Source organism: Molothrus aeneus, chromosome 29 (genome assembly GCF_037042795.1).
Source record: "Molothrus aeneus isolate 106 chromosome 29, BPBGC_Maene_1.0, whole genome shotgun sequence".
NCBI lineage: Eukaryota > Metazoa > Chordata > Aves > Passeriformes > Icteridae > Molothrus > Molothrus aeneus.
In genome coordinates, this window is record NC_089674.1 from 3190959 (window position 1) to 3212287 (window position 21329).

Consider the following 21329-nt stretch of genomic DNA (forward strand, 5'->3'; position numbering starts at 1 on the left):
AGCGCATGCGCGGCCGCCCCCCTGAGCAGCCGGTCCAACATGGCGGCGGTGCGGGCACTGCGCGGGGCCGTGAACGGCGCCGGGCCCGGCGGGCCCCGCGAGCAGGCGGCGGCTCTGACCCGCGATTTCCTGTCCCAGCCGCGCCTCAGTGAGTGCGGGGGGACCCGGGGGGCTGCGGGAGGGGGGATCCGCCCGCTTCGGGGGCCGCAGCGCCGGGCCCGGGCAGGCCGCAGCGCCGGCTCGCCCACCCTCTCATAACATCCCGGGTTAATTAACATCGTAATTAACCCGCCCCGCCTGGCCCGTGTCCCTCTGGAAAAGCCGGGGTTTGTTCCGGGAGCTGGAAGTGCTGGCGGTGGGATGGAGTCTGTATTTAACACTGAATTGAGAAATCGGGGGTGAAAAAGGGGAAATGCGGGGCTTTGGTAAAATCGCTTTATGGCAGTGCAGTGGGGAGAAATCAGAGTGCGCGAAGGTGTTTTTGTGGCTGCAATTACATAAAATGGCTTTACCTGTGCCCTAAATAGCACTGGGAGCTGCAGGGGCTGCCCAGCAGCTCCTGGGTCACGGATCCTTTGGGAATTTCAGCCAGGTTTGGAAGCCAAACCCATCGCTGCAGTTCCAGGGCTTCACCCTGGAGCAGAGGCTGCTGGCAGGGCTGGAGCCAGGGGGATTCCAGGGTTTTCCATGGAGATTCTGGATTTTCCCTGAACTGGGAAAATGGGAAATGTTCCGGGCTGCCTTTGGTTTGCCGTGGAACTGCCTGAGAGGCTGATTGAGGAAGGAGAGCTCATGAGACAGTCACGGGGTGAAATGCCTCACTCAGGGTCAGCCTTTCCACAAGAAATGCCTCACTCAGGGTCAGCCTTTCCACATGAAATGCCTCACTCGGGGTCAGCCTTTCCACATGAAATGCCTCACTCAGGGTCAGCCTTTCCACATGAAATGCCTCACTCAGGGTCAGCCTTTCCACATGAAATGCCTCACTCAGGGTCAGCCTTTCCACATGAAATGCCTCACTCGGGGTCAGCCTTTCCACAAGAAATGCCTCACTCAGGGTCAGCCTTTCCACAAGAAATGCCTCACTCGGGGTCAGCCTTTCCACATGAAATGCCTCACTCGGGGTCAGCCTTTCCACATGAAATGCCTCACTCGGGGTCAGCTTTTCCATTCCTTATGTCCTGGTCCCATTCCTGATTATCCCAATCCTATTCCCTGCTTCCCATTCCCCGTTGCCAATCCCATTCCCTATATCCCAATCCCATTCCTGGTTCCCAGTCCTATTCCTTGGTGCCGTTTCCAATCCCTATCCTGGTCCTCAGTCCCTGTTCCCATTCCCTGTGTCTCATTCCAGTTCCCCGTTCCCAATCCCCATTCCCTATATCCCAGTCCTGTTCCCAATTCCCATTGCCCCATTCCCTGTTCTCATTCCCTATATCCCAGTCCCATTCCCAAATCCTGGTTCCTAATCACATTCTTGGTTCTCCCAGCCCCATCTCCTAGATCCCCTTCCCTATATCCCAATCCCATTTCCTGTTACAAATCCCATTCCTGATTATCCCAATCCCATTCCCTATATCCCAGTTCCCAGTCCCTGCATCCCAACCCCATTCCCTGTTACTAATCCCATTCCCTATATCCCAATACACTCCCTGTTACCAATGCTATTCCCTATGTCCTGTTCCCAGTTCCCATTCCCTGTATCCCAGCCCCATTCCCTATATCCCAATACCACTCCCTGTTACCAATCCTATTCCCTATGTCCTGTTCCCAGTTCCCATTCCCTATATCCCAATCCCATTCCTGGTTCCCAGTCCTATTCCCTGTTGCTGTTCCTAATGCCGTTTCCAATCCCTTTCCCATTCCCTATATCCTGGTTCCCATCCCCTGTTCCCATTCCCTGTTCCCAATCCCATTCGTTGTTCTTGTCCTGGTTCCCAATCCCCATTCCCAATCCCATTCCCTAAGTCCTGTTCCCAATCCCATTCCCTATATTCTGGTTTCCAGTCCTGCCCCCATTCCCAGTTCCCCATTCCCAATCCAATTCCCTGTTTCCCCATTTCCTGTTCCCAATCCCATTCCCTCTATCCTGGTTTCCAGTCCCAGTTCCCCATTCCCAGTCCAATTCCCTGTTTCCCCATTTCCTGTTCCCAATCCCATTCCCTCTATCCTGGTTTCCAGTCCCAGTTCCCCATTCCCAGTCCAATTCCCTGTTTCCCCATTTCCTGTTCCCAATCCCATTCCCTCTATCCTGGTTTCCAGTCCCAGTTCCCCATTCCCAGTCCAATTCCCTGTTTCCCCATTTCCTGTTCCCAATCCCATTCCCTCTATCCTGGTTTCCAGTCCCAGTTCCCCATTCCCAGTCCAATTCCCTGTTTCCCCATTTCCTGTTCCCAATCCCATTCCTTCTTCCTGTCCCCATTCCCCATCCCACCTCCTGTGGCCCTGAGCTGTTTCCTCCTCTCGCTGACCCCGGGTGCCTGTTCCTGCTCAGGCCCAGCAGGGATTGGGCCCGGGGCTCTCTCGGGGTGCTCAGGGGGATTGCAGGGCTAAAGCTGAGCTTAGGGGTTTAAGCCTGGCTCTCCTGAGCCGGAGCAGTTTGGTCAGGGCTGACCTTGCAGCAGTTCCAGCTCTTTTATTGCAGTGTCAGCACCTGGGGAGGGCCCTGGGGGTTCCCAGATGGGATTTGGGGTCCTGGCTGGGCTCTGGATGAACCCACTGGGATTTGGGATCCTGGGATTTGGGGTCCTGGGGTTTGGGGTCCTGGCTGGGCTCTGGATGGCCCCACTGGGATTGGGGATCCTGGGATTGGGGATCCTGGCTGGGCTCTGGATGAACCCACTGGGATTTGGGCTCTGGGTGGCCCCACTGGGGTTTGGGGTCCTGGCTGGGCTCTGGGTGGCCCCACTGTCCCTTTCCCTCCTGGGATGGGCTGAGGAGCAGCCCCAGCTGTGACCCTGAGGGAGCTCTGAGTCAGGATTTCCCTGCCTTGGGTCAGCTGATGCTTTTTCCCTGAGCTGGGAGCAAAATCCTCCCTTGGAATGGCAGAACCATGGAATGGTTCAGGCTGGAAGGGACCTAAAACCCACCTAGGGCCACCCCTGCCATGGGGACACCTCCTGCTGTGCCAGGGTGCCCCAAGGCCCCTCCAGCCCGAGCAGGGAATTCCTGTCCTGGGAATAAACACTGGGATCACCCTCAGGAACAGGAAAAATGCTCCAGGAATTCCTGTCCTGGGAATAAACACTGGGATCACCCTCAGGAACAGGAAAAATGCTCCAGGAATTCCTGTAATGGGGAATAAACACTGGGATCACCTCCAGGAGCTGGAAAATGCTCCAGGAATTCCTGTAATGGGGAATAAACACTGGGATCACCCTCAGGAACAGGAAAAATGCTCCAGGAATTCCTGTAGTGGGGAATAAACACTGGGATCGCCTCTAGGACCTGGGAAAATGCTCCAGGAATTCCTGTCCTGGGAATAAACACTGGGATCACCCTCAGGAACAGGAAAATGCTCCAGGAATTCCTGTAATGGGGAATAAACACTGGGATCACCTCTAGGAGCAGGAAAAATGCTGGACACCCAATCCTGTCCCCAATCCTGCCTGTGGTGTTCCTAATAAACAAAAATCAGACCCCAAATTTGAGCCCGGTGCTGGGGATGGAGTGGGAAATGGGAAGGGATGAAATGGAAAATGGGATGTGGGAAATGGGAAGGGATGAAATGGGAATTGGGACATGGGACGGGATGGAATGGGAAATGGGACATGGGAAATGGGATGTGGGAAGGAATGAAATGGGATGTGGGAAATGGGAAGGGATGAAATGGGAATTGGGACATGGGAAGTGGGAAATGGGATGTGGGAAGGGATGGAGTGGGAAGTGGGAAATGGGATGAAATGGGAATTGGGACATGGGAAGTGGGAAATGGGAAGGGATGAAATGGGAATTGGGACATGGGACGGGATGGAATGGGAAATGGGACATGGGAAGTGGGAAATGGGATGTGGGAAGGGATGGAGTGGGAAATGGGAAGGGATGAAATGGGAATTGGGACATGGGAAGGGATGGAATGGGAACTGGGACATGGGAAGTGGGAAATGGGATGTGGGAAGGGATGGAGTGGGAATTAGGGTGTGGGAAATGGGATCTGGGCTGTTCCTGAGGAAGTTCCTGTTCCTGACTCCTGCCCTGTGGTTTTGGGGTTTTTTTCCAGCTTACAAAACCGTGTCAGGTGTGAACGGGCCCCTGGTTATCCTGGACCAGGTTAAGGTAAATTCTCAGCTGTTCATGGAGATTTTGGAGGGGGAGTTGGCAAGAAATTTGGGAAAGGTAAAATCCACCTGCTGGGAAGTTCCCCAGAGGCATTTTGGTGCATTTCTGACTGCTGGGATGAATGGGAGTGGGAAATTCCTCTGAGGCAGGAGGAAAGGGAGAAAGGAAGCAGAGTTTGGGTTTTCCTTTCCTTTCTTGGAGAAAGGAAGCAGAGTTTGGGTTTTTCTTTCATTTCTTGGGGAAAGAAAGGAAGCAGAGTTTGGGTTTTTCTTTCATTTCTTGAGGAAAGAAAGGAAGCAGAGTTTGGGTTTTTCTTTCTTGAGGAATGAAAGGAAGCAGAGTTTGGGTTTTCCTTTCTAGGGGAAAGAAAGGAAGCAGAGTTTGGGGTTTTCTTTCTTGAGGAATGAAAGGAAGCAGAGTTTGGGTTTTCTTTTCATTTCTAGGGGAAAGAAAGGAAGCAGAGTTTGGGTTTTTCCTTTCTTGGGGAAAGAAAGGAAGCAGAGTTTGGGGTTTTCTTTCTTGAGGAATGAAAGGAAGCAGAGTTTGGGGTTTTCTTTCATTTCTTGGGGAATGAAAGGAAGCAGAGTTTGGGGTTTTCTTTCATTGGGAAAGAAAGGAAGCAGAGTTTGGGTTTTCCTTTCTAGGGGAAAGAAAGGAAGCAGAGTTTGGGGTTTTTTTTCTAGGGGAAAGAAAGGAAGCAGAGTTTGGGTTTTCCTTTCTAGGGGAAAGAAAGGAAGCAGAGTTTGGGGTTTTCTTTCTTGAGGAATGAAAGGAAGCAGAGTTTGGGTTTTTCTTTCATTTCTTGGGGAAAGAAAGGAAGCAGAGTTTGGGTTTTTCTTTCTTGGGAAGAGAAAGGAAGCAGAGTTTGGGTTTTTCTTTCATTGCTTGAGGAATGAAAGGAAGCAGAGTTTGGGGTTTTCTTTCTTGAGGAATGAAAGGAAGCAGAGTTTGGGTTTTCTTTCTTTTCTAGGGGAAAGAAAGGAAGCAGAGTTTGGGTTTTTCTTTCTAGAGGAAAGAAAGGAAGCAGAGTTTGGGTTTTCCTTTCATTTCTAGGGGAAAGAAAGGAAGCAGAGTTTGGGTTTTACCAGAGCCCTGGAGTGCTGATGCCATTCCAAGCTGAAGTGAAGCTCTTTGCTTTGCTCCCAGCCTTTCTGTTTGCACATCAATGCTCTGGAAAAGGAAGCTGTGGACACTCCTGGCTTCTTTTCAAGCTGCTCTTAAGGGCAAAGCTGCTGCAGGTTTTTCTTCTTGTGCAGAGGCTGCACTGGGTCTTTCTGCCACTATTTGGGCATTTTAGAACTAATTCTGGCACCTCCAACCATCCAAATATTCCCATAAAAACAGCTTTACCTTGAGAGGTTTAATATCCTGGGCAGGAGTTTGGTTCTGATGATGAAATTATTCTTTAAAATGGAGGTGTTTTTAAGAAAGCAGGCTGGGAGGTGGTGATTTTTGTTTGCTGGCTGGAGTTTAACCCTTCCCTCCTCCCTGTGCCCCCTCAGTTCCCCAGGTACGCCGAGATTGTGCACCTGACCCTGCCTGATGGCACCAGGAGGAGTGGGCAGGTGCTGGAAGTCAGTGGCTCCAAAGCTGTGGTTCAGGTAGGAGCAGGAAGCTCTTTTCCCATCATTAATCCACCAGGATGAGCCTCAAACCAAATCAAACCTGCCTGGAGATTTGTTCTTTATCAATGGAAACAAAAAATCACCTGCTTGTTCCAGTGCAGGTGGCGTTGATAATTTGAGATTTCTGACTGTGCACAGTCACATTCTTGTTTCCACCCTCCTGGATTTATTTCCACCCTGCTGGATTAAAGGAATCCCCTGGAATCTGCAGAGTTGGATTCCAGATCAGCCCTGTGCTGATATTTTAAGTATTTCTCCTAAAAAGCTGTTTCTTGTTCACATTAAGGAATCTGGCAGGGTGAAACACTTGAGAGCAAAGGAATTGCACCAGGTTTGGTGGTTGTTGCTGATAAAATTTAGGATTTTTTAGGGAAGCTCTTTTCCCATCATTAATCCACCAGGATGAGCCTCAAACCAAATCAAACCTGCCTGGAGATTTGTTCTTTATCAATGGAAACAAAAAATCACCTGCTTGTTCCAGTGCAGGTGGCGTTGATAATTTGAGGAGATTTCTGACTGTGCACAGTCACATTCTTGTTTCCACCCTCCTGGATTTATTTCCACCCCCCTGAATGTGTTTCCACCCCACTGGATTTATTTCCACCCCACTGGATTTATTTCCACCCTCCTGAATGTGTTTCCACCCTCCTGGATTTATTTCCTCCCCACTGGATTCCTTTGCTGCTGGACTAAAGGAATCCCCTGGAATTTGCAGTGTTGGATTCCAGATCAGCCCTGTGCTGATATTTTAAATATTTCTCCTAAAAAGCTGTTTCTTGTTCACATTAAGGAATCTGGCAGGGTGAAACACTTGAGAGCAAAGGAATTGCACCAGGTTTGGTGGTTGTTGCTGATAGAATTCAGGATTTTTTAGGGAAGCTCTTTTCCCATCATTAATCCATCAGGATAAGCTCCAAACCAAACCTGCCTGGAGATTTATTCTTTATCAATGGAAACAAAAAATCACCTGCTTGTTCCAGTGCAGGTGGCGTTGATAATTTGAGATTTCTGACTGTGCACAGTCACATTCTTGTTTCCACCCCACTGGATTTATTTCCACCCCACTGGATTTATTTCCACCCCCCTGAATGTGTTTCCACCCCACTGGATTTATTTCCACCCTGCTGGATTAAAGGAATCCCCTGGAATCTGCAGTGTTGGATTCCAGATCAGCCCTGTGCTGATATTTTAAGTATTTCTCCTAAAAAGCTGTTTCTTGTTCACATGATTGAATCTGGCAGGGTGAAACACTTGAGAGCAAAGGAATTGCACCAGGTTTGGTGGTTTTGTTGATAAAATTCAGGATTTATTTTTTTTTAAGCAGTTTTTTTGGGGATTTTCTCCCAGCTCTTGAAGCCCTTTCAGAGCAGCTCCTGCTTTGTGCCCTGAAGCTGCAGGTGAAGCAGCATTCAGGATTTACTTTGTGAAGCACAAAACTCCTGTCCTGTGGTTTATTTTTCTTTTTCCTGCTGCATTTGCAGGTATTTGAAGGCACTTCAGGGATTGATGCCAAGAAAACCTCCTGTGAGTTCACTGGGGACATCCTGAGAACCCCGGTCTCAGAGGACATGCTTGGTGAGGATTTACCTGTGGATGTGAACAGTGAGCAGATTGATCCAAATTTACCTGCTTTTCACAATAATTCTCATTTTTCTTGCTGTTTCCTATAGGCAGAGTGTTCAATGGGTCAGGAAAACCCATAGACAGAGGTCCCATTGTCTTGGCTGAGGATTTCCTGGACATTATGGGTTTGTTCTTAATCCTTTCCTGAGGGGGAGTGAAGTCAAACCTGGTGTGTTTCAGCTTTCTGAATTTCTATATTTGAACACAAGAACTAACTCTGGGTATATATTAGAACACAAGATCTAACTTGGGAGGAGCTTCATCTCATTTTTGAGCATGTGTATGGCACCAAATTCTAATTAAATTACCCAAGTGCAGGGAGATGAGGGAGCAGAAAATTTTCTGCAACGTTTGAAAGATGCTCTTTGTTATCTGTAGACTTAATTCTGCAACACCTAAAGGTGAAATTCTGAAAATGTGCAGAGTTTTAAATCATTTTTACCACATGAGCATTTAACAGCAGAGTCTTGAGAGGTCAGGTGTGCCCAGGTGCAGCTCAAGATCTGTTGGTGTCACAGTGGGGTTTGTGCCCATTTTTGAGTATGTGTATGGCACCAAATTCTATTAAATTACCCAAGTGCAAGGAGATGAGGGAGCAGAAAATTTTCTGCAACATTTGAAAGATGCTCTTTGTTATTTGTAGGCTTCTACAACACCTAAAGGTGAAATGCTGAAAATATGGCAGAGTTTTAAAGCAATTTTACCACTGACATGAGCATTTAACAGCAGAGTCTTGAGAGGTCAGGTGTGCCCAGGTGCAGCTCAAGATCTGTTGGTGTCACAGTGGGGTTGGTGCCCATTTATCAGGGTGTTTGATAAAGCTCCCAGCATTTCCAGGGAGTAATATTGTGTTCTCTCCAAAAATCCCACAGGCCAGCCAATCAACCCCCAGTGTCGGATCTATCCGGAGGAAATGATCCAGACTGGGATTTCTGCCATAGATGGCATGAACAGTATTGCCAGGGGCCAGAAAATCCCCATTTTCTCAGCTGCTGGGCTGCCCCACAACGAGGTGAGGCCCTCAGAGGTGCTCTAAACCTGGTGGGAGCCAAAAATAAATTGAATTCTGGGCCGTGGGACAGCATCGGGTGCAAACCTTGGGGTATTTCTCGCCTAGATTGCAGCTCAGATCTGTCGCCAGGCTGGCTTGGTGAAGAAATCCAAAGATGTGATGGATTACAGCGAGGAGAACTTTGCCATCGTCTTTGCTGCCATGGGGGTGAGCCCACAGTGCTGGGGGAAGGTGGGGCTGGAGGAATCAGAGACATTGTGAGTGTGGCTGAGGCCTGAGCAGCTTTTGTGTGTGTGGAATTAAAGAATGGGTGAAATTCCCCAAGGCTGGAATCTGCCTCTGGACGGGCTGCCCAGAGAAGCTGTGGCTGCCCCATCCCTGGGAGTGTCCAGGGCTGGGTGAGGCTTGGAGCACCCTGGGATAGTGGGAGGTGTCCCTGCCCATGGCACTGGAGGGGTTTTTGGGGTCCCTTCCCACCCAAACCATTCCATGATTCCAGCAAAGCTTGGCTGGTCAGGATAAAGGATCTCAGACTTGATCTCCACCCTGGAATTCCAGAATTGTTGCTCACTCTGGCCGTGTAGAGGAACCTGATAGCTGGAAATCCTTGCTGTGGGTTATTAATGAGCTCACCAGCCCTTAATTGGCTGGGAAATGTGCCAGGTTCAACCCAGAGCTGTGCTTTAGGTGAACATGGAAACCGCTCGGTTCTTCAAGTCGGACTTTGAGGAGAACGGCTCCATGGACAACGTGTGCCTGTTCCTGAACCTGGCCAACGACCCCACGTGAGTGGCACCCCCTGAGGGGGGCAGCACAAACACCTGGGGGGCATGGAGCCTGCTGGGGGGGGGTTGTGGCAGCAACGCTGCAAGTGAAATCCTGCTGGAGCTGCAGGTGCGGCGGGGCTGGTGGAGCTGCAGGTGCGGCGGGGCTGCTGCAGCTAAAATACTGCTCCAGGTGCAGCGGGGCTGGTGGAGCTGCAGGTGCGGCGGGGCTGGTGGAGCTGCAGGTGCGGCGGGGCTGGTGCAGCTAAAATACTGCTCCAGGTGCAGTGGTGCTGGTGGAGCTCCAGGTGCGGCGGGGCTGGTGGAGCTCCAGGTGCGGCGGGGCTGGTGGAGCTGCAGGTGCAGCGGGGCTGGTGGAGCTCCAGGTGCAGCGGGGCTGGTGGAGCTCCAGGTGCAGCGGGGCTGGTGGAGCTCCAGGTGCAGCGGGGCTGGTGGAGCTCCAGGTGCAGCGGGGCTGGTGGAGCTCCAGGTGCAGCGGGGCTGGTGGAGCTCCAGGTGCAATGCTGCTGCTGCAGCTAAAATGCTGCTCCAGGTGCAGCGGGGCTGGTGGAGCTCCAGGTGCAATGCTGCTGCTGCAGCTAAAATGCTGCTCCAGGTGCAATGGCGCTGGAGCTGCTGCAGGCGTTAGAGAAGATGAAACAGATGATTGTCTGGCAAAAGATTTTGAGAATATAGAAAATATAAGCGAGATATAAATGAAAGCAAGCTTTGAGATATCTCAGTTACTGAACAACTGGAAAACAATGGTGTGGCTGGCTGAAGGTGATCCCCTTTTGATGGAACAACACCCTCTGCCTGCAGACAGGCCCAAGGGGCAGAGCAGACCCTGCCAGCTTGGCAGAGGGGGCCCAAAGAGGAGTTTATAGGGTTTAGAATGTAACACAGGATGGTGATGTAATGATTCTTATAGGCTGTATGTAAATGCTGTAGGATTTGTATCTTGTACTGGATTGGTTAGTGAGAATCAGAATATTCAACACAGAAGAAGATTTATTGTATTGGAATGGGAACTTCGCTCTCTTGCCCCTCTCAGCTCTTACCCTTTTACTCTCTCACCCTCTCATCCTCTCTCCCCCTCTCTTCTCTCAGTCCTGCTCTGAGCTGTGCCTGGCAGCTCCCAGTGGGGCCCTTTGCATAAACCCCAAGTTCCACACCCTGGCTTCAGAGATCTCCTGTCTCTGTGTGTCCCAACCATGCTACCCCCGTGGCTGGAGCTGCAGGGGCAGTGCTGGGGCTGCAGGAGCTGCAGGGGCAGTGCTGGGGCTGCAGGAGCTGCAGGGGCAGTGCTGGGGCTGCAGGGGCAGTGCTGGGGCTGCAGGGGCAGTGCTGGGGCTGCAGGGGCAGTGCTGGGGCTGCAGGTGGTGCCAGGCAGCCCCGTGTGGCCCAGGTGGCCCTGCAGGTGACAGCAGGTTGTGTTGCAGCATCGAGCGCATCATCACGCCCCGGCTGGCGCTGACCACGGCAGAGTTCCTGGCCTACCAGTGTGAGAAACACGTGCTGGTCATCCTGACAGACATGAGCTCCTATGCTGAGGCTCTCAGAGAGGTGTGTGTGCTCATTAAGGTGTTAATTAGTGTGGGTGTTGGCAGAAAGAGGGGCTCTGAAGTGAGGAGCTGAGCAGCTGCTCCAGCTGTTGGAATTAATGCTCATTGGGATGGTTGGGAGCAGGCAGGGAGGATTTTAGCTGATCCTTGCTGGGCTGGGATTTACTTCACTGGTGGCAATTCCACCCCTGGAAATGTCCAGGGCCAGGTTGGACAGGGCTTGGAGCAGCCTGGGGCTGTGGCAGGTGTTCCTGCCATGGCAGGGGTGGGTCTGGATGATGTTTAAGTTTCTTTCCAACCCAAAGCACCCCATAATTCCATGAATCAGCAGCTTGATCCCCTGATTCTGGATTTGCCTTGTCCTGTCCCAAGGCAACCCTGAAGGTGTTAATTAGTGGGATGCAGCCTCCCTTTTTATCCCAATTTCCAGCCACATTTCCCTTCTCTCTTTCCCCATTTCTGAGGTATTGAGAGGTTCAGACTTCCCAGAACACCTGATCCCAAAGATTCCCCTCTAATGTATAACCCCCCCCTTTTCATTTTTAGTTCTTAATGAATTTAGGGATTTTTTCCCCATTGGCTGAGGTACTTGAGAGGTTCAGACTCCTCAATCCACCTGATACTGAATATTTCTCAAAGATTTCTCTCTAATGCATAACCCTCCCTTTTAATTTTTAATTCTTTCAGAATTTAGAGGTTTTTCATCCCCATTGTTTGTTTCATTTTTCAATGTCTAATTTCGTTTATCAGCAAACCTACAGTTTATTTGTAAAAGCAAATCTCTTTTTCCATTCATCCATCAGTAGAATCCTTCCCATTGTTTCTTTTCTCTCCTAGTGCTGGTTTTATCTCCCAGCAGACCCACAGCTTGTTTGGAAACACAAATCCCCCATTCCTCTCATAACCTAAAACTATATTTTTAAGAGAACTAATACAGCATTCCTTTCCAGCACAACACAAATAATACTCATTTGAATATTTGCCAAAAGCCAATCATAAACCACTCATTTTTTCCCACGTTTCTGTGGCTGCCCCAGGTGTCAGCAGCTCGGGAGGAGGTGCCTGGGCGCCGAGGCTTCCCTGGCTACATGTACACTGACCTGGCCACCATCTACGAGCGCGCCGGGCGCGTGGAGGGCAGGAACGGCTCCATCACCCAGATCCCCATCCTCACCATGCCCAACGATGGTGAGTCCCTGTGGGAATGGGCCTGCAGTCCCTGTGGGAATGGGCCTCTTGTTGACAGAGTGATAAAACTGTTCTTGGTCCTCTTAAAAAGGAAAGAAGTTTAGAGGTTTAGGTGAAAAAGGCCTCTCATAGGACCTGGGGGACTTCGCCTCAAACTTAAGGAGAGCAAATTGGTGTGGGAATTCATTGTAGGAATGTGCCTCGTGTTGATGGAGTGACAAAACTGTCCTTTGACCCTTAAAAAGGAAAGAAGTTTAGAGGTTTAGGTAAAAAAGGCCTCTCATAGGACTTTGGTTTGTTATGAAGTCTCCGGACTTTGCCTCAAAATTAAGGAGAGCAAATTGGTGAGTTCCTGTGGGAATGTGCCTTGAGTCCCTGTGGGAACGTTCCTCTTGTTGACGGAGTGACAAAACTGTCCTTGGTCGCCTTAAAAAGGAAAGAAGTTTAGAGGTTTAGGTGAAAAAGGCCTCTCATAGGACTTTGGTTTGTTCTGAAGTCTCCGGACTTCACCTCAAACTTAAGGAGAGCAAATTGGTGTAGGAATTCACTATAGGAATGTGCCTCTTGTTGACAGAGTGACAAAACTGTCCTCTGTCCCCTCAAAAAGGAAAGAGGCCCAGAAGTTTCTTTCCTCGATGAGGTAAAAAAGGCCTCTCATAGGACCTGAGTTTGTTCTGAAGTCTCAGGACTTCACCTCAAACTTAAGGAGAGCAAATTGGTGAGTTCCTGTGGGAATGTGCCTGCAGTCCCTGTGGGAATGTGCCTCTTGTTGATGGAGTGACAAAACTGTCCTTGGTCCCCTCAAAAGGGAAAGAAGCCCAGAAGTTTCTTTCCTCAATGAGGTAAAAAAGGCATCTCATAGGGCTTTGGTTTTTTCTGAAGTCCCAGGACTTCACCTCAAAATTAAGGTGAGCAAATTGGTGTGGGAATTCACTGTAGGAATGTGCCTCAAGTCCCTGTAGGAATGTGCTGGTGTTGACAGAGTGACAGAACTGTCCTTTGTCCCCTCAAAAAGGAAAGAAGCCCAGAAGTTTCTTTCCTCAATGAAGTGAAAAAGGCCTCTCATAGGACTTTGGTTTGTTCTGAAGTCTCAGGATTTCACCTCAAACTTAAGGAGAGCAAATTGGTGTAGGAATTCACTGTAAAAGTTTCTTTCCTCAATGAGGTGAAAAAGGCCTCTCATAGGACCTGGGTCTGTTCTGAAGTCTCAGGATTTCACATCAAAATTAAGGAGAGCAAATTGGTAAATCAGTGTAGGAATGTGCCTCTTGTTGACAGAGTGACAGAACTGTCCTTTGACCCCTCAAAAAGGAAAGAGGCCCAGAAGTTTCTTTCCTCGATGAGGTAAAAAAGGCATCTCATAGGACTTTGGTTTGTTCTGAAGTCTCAGGATTTCACCTCAAAATTAAGGAGAGCAAATTGGTGAGTTCCTGTGGGAATGTGCCTTGAGTCCCTGTGGGAATGTTCCTCTTGTTGATGGAGTGACAAAGCTGTCCTTGGTCGCCTTAAAAAGGAAAGAAGTTTGGAGGTTTAGGTGAAAAAGGCCTCTCATAGGACCTGGGGAGTTTCACCTCAAAATTAAGGAGAGCAAATTGCTGAGTCACTGTAGGAATGTGCCTCTTGTTGACAGAGTGACAAAACTGTCCTTTGTCCCCTCAAAAAGGAAAGAGGCCCAGAAGTTTCTTTCCTCAATGAGGTGAAAAAGGCATCTCATAGGACTTTGGTTTGTTCTGAAGTCTCCGGACTTCACCTCAAAATTAAGGAGAGCAAATTGCTGAGTCACTGTAGGAATGTGCCTCTTGTTGACAGAGTGACAAAACTGTCCTTTGTCCCCTCAAAAAGGAAAGAGGCCCAGAAGTTTCTTTCCTCAATGAGGTGAAAAAGGCATCTCATAGGACTTTGGTTTGTTCTGAAGTCTCCGGACTTCACCTCAAAATTAAGGAGAGCAAATTGGTGAATCAGTGTAGGAATGTGCCTCTTGTTGACAGAGTGACAAAACTGTCCTTTGACCCTTAAAAAGGAAAGAAGTTTAGAGGTTTAGGTGAAAAAGGCCTCTCATAGGACCTGGGGGGTTTCACCTCAAGCTTAAGGAGAGCAAATTGGTGTAGGAATTCAGTGCAGGAATGTTCCTCTTGTTGTGACTGAGTGACAGAACTGTCCTGTGCTGCTGTTCACAGGGGTCTCAGGACAAGAGAAGAGAATCTTGACTCCATGTTTCAGAAGGCTGATTTGTTATTTTATGATATATATTATATTAAAAGTAAATGCTCTATTAAAACTGTTCTGAAAGAATAGAAGAAAGGATTTCAGCAGAAGGCTTGAAAGGAATAGAAAAGAACAATAATAAAATCTTGTGACTGAGCAGAGAGTCTGAGACAGCTGGGCTGTGATTGGCCATTAATGAGAAACAACCACATGAGACCAATCACAGATGCACCTGTTGCATTCCACAATAGCAGATAATTATTGTTTTTCTTTTCCTCTGAGTCTTCTCAGCTTCTCAGGAGAAAAATCCTGGCAAAAGGATTTTTCAAAAAATATCATGGCTACATCCAATGGTCATTGGAGCCACTCATCTTGGTGCAAATCCAAGTGAGAGTAATGGACCTTTCACGAGGTGAAAAACTTCAGGTGAAAAAGGCATCTCATAGGCTTGGGGGACTTCACCTCAAACCCAAGGATACCCAATTGGACAAAGCCAAAAAGTCCCACCTGAGCAATTTACAGAAAAAGAGGAGAACAAAGGAATGAATTGGTTCTGTGAGGTGTTTTACCAGGAGGAAGAACCTCTGGCACCTGGCTCGCCTTTTCTCTGTAAAAAGTTTTGTTATTTTGCATTTTGTCAAAACCTTTTTGTTTCCAACACTACCCCAGAAGCCATGCTGCTGATTTTGTGCCTTCTGAGGCAGCTGAGCTATCCTGGGTGTGAAACAGATCTCCAAGAGCTTGTGAGACCTTTCAGGTCACAGCCAGGGGCCTTCCAGGAGCTGCCTTGGGGTCACCCAGCAGCGCAGCAGTCCTGGGGCCTTCAGGTTTCCTTCCTGTTCCAGGTTTTGGCTGCTTTCTGCTAAAAATGCTTTGCCCTTTGAGGGCTCAAGCTTGGTGCTCATCCAAGAGCTCTTGGGGATTTGTGGAGGGAATAATTGCTGAAGTCACCTGGCAACCAAAAGCTCCAGCTCAGTGCTAAAATGGATATAAAAGGGCTGAAAATCATCAAAACTTTATTTATTTTTTTTTTCCACAGATATTACTCATCCCATCCCTGACTTGACTGGATACATCACTGAGGGACAGATCTACGTGGACAGGCAGCTGCACAACAGGCAGGTGTGTGCCTGGCTGCTCTCAAGGTGCTGAGGGTTATTCTGATTTTTAAGGATTCCTGTTAATTCTGGGGTTTTTTTCCCCCAGATTTACCCTCCCATCAACGTGCTGCCCTCCCTGTCCCGGCTGATGAAGTCGGCCATCGGTGAGGGCATGACCAGGAAGGACCACGCTGATGTGTCCAACCAGCTGGTGGGTACAGAACCCCTGGGCTGCCCAGCTGAGGGGATCCAGAACATTCCTGAGGCTGCTTTAATATTAGGCCTTGTGTTCAGTGAGAGGTTTTGGGTCTGAAGAGGAATTGTGGATGATTTGAGAGGAGGGAACAGCTGAGCTGGGGGTGTTCACCTGGAGAGAGCTCAGAGCCACTTCCAGGGTCTAAAGGGGCTCCAGGAGAGCTGGGGAGGGATTGGGGACAAGGGATGGAGGGACAGGACCCAGGGAATGGCTCCCAGTGCCAGAGGGTAGGAATGGATGGGATATTGGGAAGGAATTCATGGCTGGAATTCCCAGAGGAGCACCAGGAGAGCTGGGGAGGGACTGGGGATGAGGGATGGAGGGACTGGACACAGGGAATGGAACCCACTCCCAGAGGACAGGGATGGATGGGATATTGGGAATTCCTGTGCTGGGATTCCCAGAGGAGCACCAGGAGAGCACCTGAGGATGAGGGATGGACTGGCAGGACACAGGGAATGGAACCCAGTGCCAGAGGACAGGGATGGATGGGATATTGGGAATTCCTGGGCTGGGATTCCCAGAGGAGCACCAGGAGAGCACCTGAGGATGAGGGATAGGAGGGACTGGACACAGGGAATGGAACCCAGTGCCAGAGGGCAGGGATGGATGGGATATTGGGAATTGGGAATTCCTGGCTGGAATTCCCAGAGGAGCCGTGGCTGCTCCTGGATCCCTCCAGTGCCAGGCTGGGGTAAGCTGGGGCAGAGGGAGGCGTCCCTGGCGTGGCAGGGGTGGGATGGGGTGATGATGATGATGATGATGAGGTTTGAGGGCCCTGCCAGGCTCCCTGAGCCCCCTCTTCCCCCCAGTACGCCTGCTACGCCATCGGCAAGGACGTGCAGGCCATGAAGGCCGTGGTGGGCGAGGAAGCCCTGACCTCGGACGACCTCCTGTACCTGGAGTTCCTGCAGAAGTTTGAGAAGAACTTCATTGCTCAGGGTAAGGCTGGCAGCAGCTCCCAGGGGGCAGGGATGATGCCAGGGTGGCGTTGGTGTTGTTGTTCCCTGTGGCACTCCCTGGCCCCGGGCTGTCCCCGCAGGGCCCTACGAGAACCGCACGGTGTTCGAGACCCTGGACATCGGCTGGCAGCTGCTCAGGATCTTCCCCAAGGAGATGCTCAAGAGGATCCCCCAGAGCACCCTGGCTGAGTTCTACCCTCGGGATGCCAAGCACTAGCCCGGCTCCTCGTGCCCCTGCTCTGTGGTTTGGTTTCCTTTTCCATGTGTTGGTGTTTCCCTGTCGCCCTCCCAGCTCCACCCAGCAGCAGGTGACACTTGTGGCAGTGTTCCCCACCGAGAGCAGTTTGGAAAATTATCCCTTCTCCCACAGCCTGCACCTCCAGCAGGATGCTGTGAAAATGTGCAATAGCCACCATGAGGTTTGGGCTTTGAAATGAGCTTTTTTTTCTGTGGGGCTTCTCAAGGCTGAGCGTGACCGGAAATTGCAAACCTTCACTTTGAAAACGTGAAAGAGGAAATGTGACCTGCAAGGACATCATTCCTTGGTGAAAAATGCGGGTTTTTAACCAGGGCTGCACTTTCTGAAAGGATATGTGGAGGTGACACTGGAGACTTCCCCACCAGCAAAGGTGGAAAAGTCCTTGTCCTTTCAGAGGACAAAGGCCAGTGAGGTGCTACCTAAAAATAGCAGGATAAAGCTTAATTATTGAATTGCAGGTTTTAAATTGAAGTTTGCAGAGTAAATTTCCTCCTTCACCCTTTTTTGGTTGGATTCTGGAGGTGCCAAACAGAACCAGCAGCTCAGTCTGGGCTCAGAAGTGTCACCACAGCTGTTGGTGGTTCAAGGCTTTGTGCTGCTGCTGAGGGGGATCCTGAGAGGTGAAAACCAACCTAAAACCTGGCCTAGGCCTGCTGGTGTGAGCTCAGCTTTTAAACCATGGCCTGTACATACAAGAAAACAGGAGTTGATGAAAAAGGCAGCTTTTAATGTGAGAAAGGATATTTCCAACCTGCTCCAGGCGTGCTGGGCCCGTGCCGTGGCTGGAGCTGTTGTGGTTTGCACTCCAGGCACGGATTTGCCTCAGCATTCCCAAACTTTGCAGTCCTGGCTGGGCAATTCCGTGTTGTTCCTTTTCCAACGGGTTCAGCCAAGGCTCCGGGCCCTGCTGCTGGCACAATTCCATGCTTTCCCCAGGCTTTCCTGTAGTCTGAGCTCTGGGCTGGCTCAGCAGAGCATGTTACACCTCCCTGCGCTGTCTGGGAAGGTGCTAACATGACTGGGATGTGCAAATTCCAGCTTTCCCTGACGTCTCCATGTGCAGTTCTCTGGTTTGTCCCGTGTTCTCCGTGGCTGCAGCAGCGACTTTATTCCAGTGCATTCCACCCAAAGCTGTGTCCAGTCTCTTTTTCCTGAGGTCAGGATGGGAGGGGGCAGGAAGCCTTGGCATGAAAACACTTTAATGTAGAGAATCTCTAAATAAATTAAATATGGAAGGTGTTGAACAAACGGGAGCTTCGCTGGTTCTGGGGGTGAAAATTCACCTGGGTTGTTCCTGTCCCTGGGAATGGGAATGGAGCAGCTCCAGTGTTGGATCGTGGGTCACTGGAGCCACCCCCACATTGTCCCTGAGGAGGAGGAGGAGGAGGAGGGTGTGACCTTCAGCCTCAGCCATGGGGAAAGGCTTTGCAGGAATGTGCAGGGAATGTGATCCCTCTGTGCTCACCTCCCTCCCTCTGCTGGGGGAGGCCTGGAAACCTTCAACTCCTGGAAAATGAGCTCAAGGCCCCCCTTGGGCTGGGATTTGGGGTGTGCTCAGCAGTGGGGTGGGGGTCAGCCAGTGAGCCCAGAGCCTCCATCACCCCTGGGCAGGTTCAGGCTTAGGACAGAGCCTGGCCCAGGGGGAGACAGCCTGAGCCTGCACAGGGCCCTGGGAACCCAGGAATGGGCAAACCAAACCCTGGGATGGGCAAACCCAGGAATGAACAAACCAGGAATGGGCAAACCAAACCCTGGAATGGGCAAACCAAACCTAGGAATGGGCAAACCAAACCCTGGAATGGGCAAACCCAGGAATGAACAAACCAGGAATGGGCAAATCAAACCCAGGAATGGGCAAACCCAGGAATGAACAAACCAGGAATGGGCAAATCAAACCCAGGAATGGGCAAACCCAGGAATGACCATACCAGGACTGGGCAAACCAAACCCAGGAATGGGCAAACCAAACCTAGGAATGGGCAAACCCAACACAGATTCCTGGCAAACCCAGGAAATGGGCAAATCAAACCCTGGGATGGGCAAACCCAGGAATGAACAAACCAGGAATGGGCAAATCAAACCCAGGAATGAACAAACCAGGAATGGGCAAACCAAACCTAGGAATGAAAAAATCAAACCCAGGAATGGGCAAACCCAGGAATGAACAAACCAGGAATTAAAAAATCAAACCCAGGAATGGGCAAATCAAACCCAGGAATGGGCAAACCCAGGAACGAACAAACCAGGAATGGGCAAACCAAACCTAGGAATGAAAAAATCAAACCCTGGAATGGGCAAACCAAACCTGGGAATGACAAGCCCAGGAATCAACAACCCAAGCCCAGGAATTGCAAACGCCTGCAGGTTTCCTCTCTCCCCAGCCCCTGGGAGCTGCTCAGCGCTGTGTGGCGAACAAAGGCTCTGGGGCTGTCCGTCTGTCCCTGGCGGCGCTGTGACAGCTCCTGGCACGGCGCTGGGGACAGGGGACAGCAGGTACCGGCTCAAAGGGCCGTGCTGCTCTCCCAGCTGCCGCTGCGGGGCCTTTCCAGCCGCGGCCGCTTTTTGAATTGAGATTTGTTGATCCCATAATGGGTAACGAGCAGCGCCCGGGGGATGGCAGCCGGTGCCTGCCAGGGGCACACGGCAGCTGTCCCTGCCTGGGGACAGCGCGGGCGGCCCCTCCTGGCCCGGGGCTCCGGGCCGGTGGCAGATGCGAGGCAGGGCCGGCTCCGGGCGGGCGGGCAGAGCGGCCGGGGCTCATTTGCACATCAAAAGCGGCTTTTGCTCCCCAAAGCCGGCCCTGCTCTGGGGGCTCCGTCCGAATGCCCGGCCCAGGCAGCGCCGCGGAGGGGCTGGGGTTGGGCTCGGGTTCGGGTTGGGTTTAGGTTCGGGTTCGGGGTTGGGGTTGGGTTTAGGTTCGGGTTTGGGGTTGGGGTTGGGTTTAGGTTCGGGGCTTGGGTTTAGGTTTGTAGTTGGGGCTGGGTTCGGATTTGGGGCTGGGTTCGGGTTTGGGTTTGGGCTTAGGTTTGGGTTCGGGTTCGGATTCGAGTTTGGGTTTAGATTTGGGTTCGGGTTTGGGGTTGGGTTTAGGTTTGGGTTCAGGTTTAGGTTTGGGTTCGGATTCGAGTTTGGGTTTAGATTTGGGTTCAGGTTTCGGTTTGGGGTTGGGTTCGGGGTTTGGGTTCGGGTTCGAGTTTGGGTTTAGGTTCGGGTCTGGGTTTAGATTTGGGGTTTGCGTTTGGTTTCAGGTTTGGGTTTAGGTTTGGGGTTGGGTTTGGGTTTAGGTTTGGGTTCAGGTTTGGGTTCGGGTTCGGGTTTAGGTTTAGATTTGGGGTTTGGGTTTGGTTTCGGGTTTGGGTTCGTGTTTGGGGCTGGCTCTGCCCTGCACACAGCCAGACACGCGTGCGGTGCCACCGGCGCGTTTTAAGGAGATGCAAATCGGCTTTTCTCCGTGCCGGGGCTCATTTGCATACGCTCATTTGCATACGCTCATTAGCCCAACGACCGCGCTGCTCCTGCGGCAGCTGGAGCGGGGCTGGAGCAGAGCAGGGACCCCCGAGAAGGGCTCGTTCTCCCTTTTGCCCCCCAAAAACCAGCCTGGCTGCCTCAGCCCCTGCTCGCGCTGAGCCTCACCCCGAGGGTGCTCGGGATGATTTTCCCCTGGGATTATCCAGCCTTGCCTCTCCTTCCTGCTCTGTGTCCTGCAGGAGCAGGGTCCCAGCTGCCCTGCGGCTCTCCCAGGACCAGTTCACACCCTGGTGCTCTCCCAGGACAGGAGCATTTCACATCCTGGGGCTCTCCCAGGACCAGTTCACACTCTGGTGCTCTCCCAGGAGCAGGGTCCCAGCTGCCCTGGGGCTTTTCCAGGACCAGTTCATATCCAGGGCCTCTCCCAGGACCAGTTCACACCCTGGAGCTCTCCCAGGACAGGACCAGTTCCAATCCTGGGGCTCTCCCCGGCCAGGTTTGTGCCAGGTTTGTGCCAGGTTTGTGCCAAGGCTGGCACAGCTCAGCCCCAGCTCCAGGAGGGGTTTGCTGGAAAAGGGGCAGGACCATCACCTGCTTCTCAGGAGAAGCAGCCCAGGCCTCTCAGGGCTGGGATTTTGAGTCTCCAGGGATGAGGTTTTGGCTTCCTTGGGCGTTCCTAAGAATTCCCTGGGGTGTTTGTGCCCTCGGGGATGCTGCTGTCCCTCCTGGCCCTGGCCTCGCTCCGCCAGGTGCTGCTGAGCTGGGCTGTGACCTCGGAGGGACAGGGACATCCCCGGGCAGAGCTGGGAGCTCAGGGCTCTCCTTGCTGCTCTCTTGGCCGCATTTCAGGCTGGGAAGGGCTGGGAAGGGCTGGGCTGCACCCCCAGCCAGGCTGGGGTGGCTGTGACAGGAGGGACCCTCAGGGCACAGAGCCCTCACAGGGAATTCCTGTCCTTTTCCTCCCCAGCAGTTCCAAAATAAACTAAAAATATAAATAAATTTTCCTGGAAAGCAGCAGCAGGTG

The 21329-nt window shown here is 51.3% G+C and overlaps 1 protein-coding gene across 1 annotated transcript; it reads left to right on the forward strand.

Annotated features, from left to right (window-relative positions):
• On the forward strand, positions 1-18085 carry ATP6V1B2 (ATPase H+ transporting V1 subunit B2). The gene is made up of 14 exons (XM_066567292.1): positions 1-148; positions 4220-4275; positions 5781-5879; positions 7385-7478; positions 7574-7651; positions 8399-8538; positions 8644-8745; positions 9226-9323; positions 10745-10868; positions 11905-12055; positions 15300-15382; positions 15467-15571; positions 16429-16558; positions 16659-18085. Exons 1-14 carry the CDS (start codon positions 40-42, stop codon positions 16793-16795), a joined length of 1506 nt encoding a protein of 501 aa, XP_066423389.1. The 5' UTR covers positions 1-39; the 3' UTR covers positions 16796-18085.
• Positions 18086-21329: the final 3244 nt, after the last annotated feature.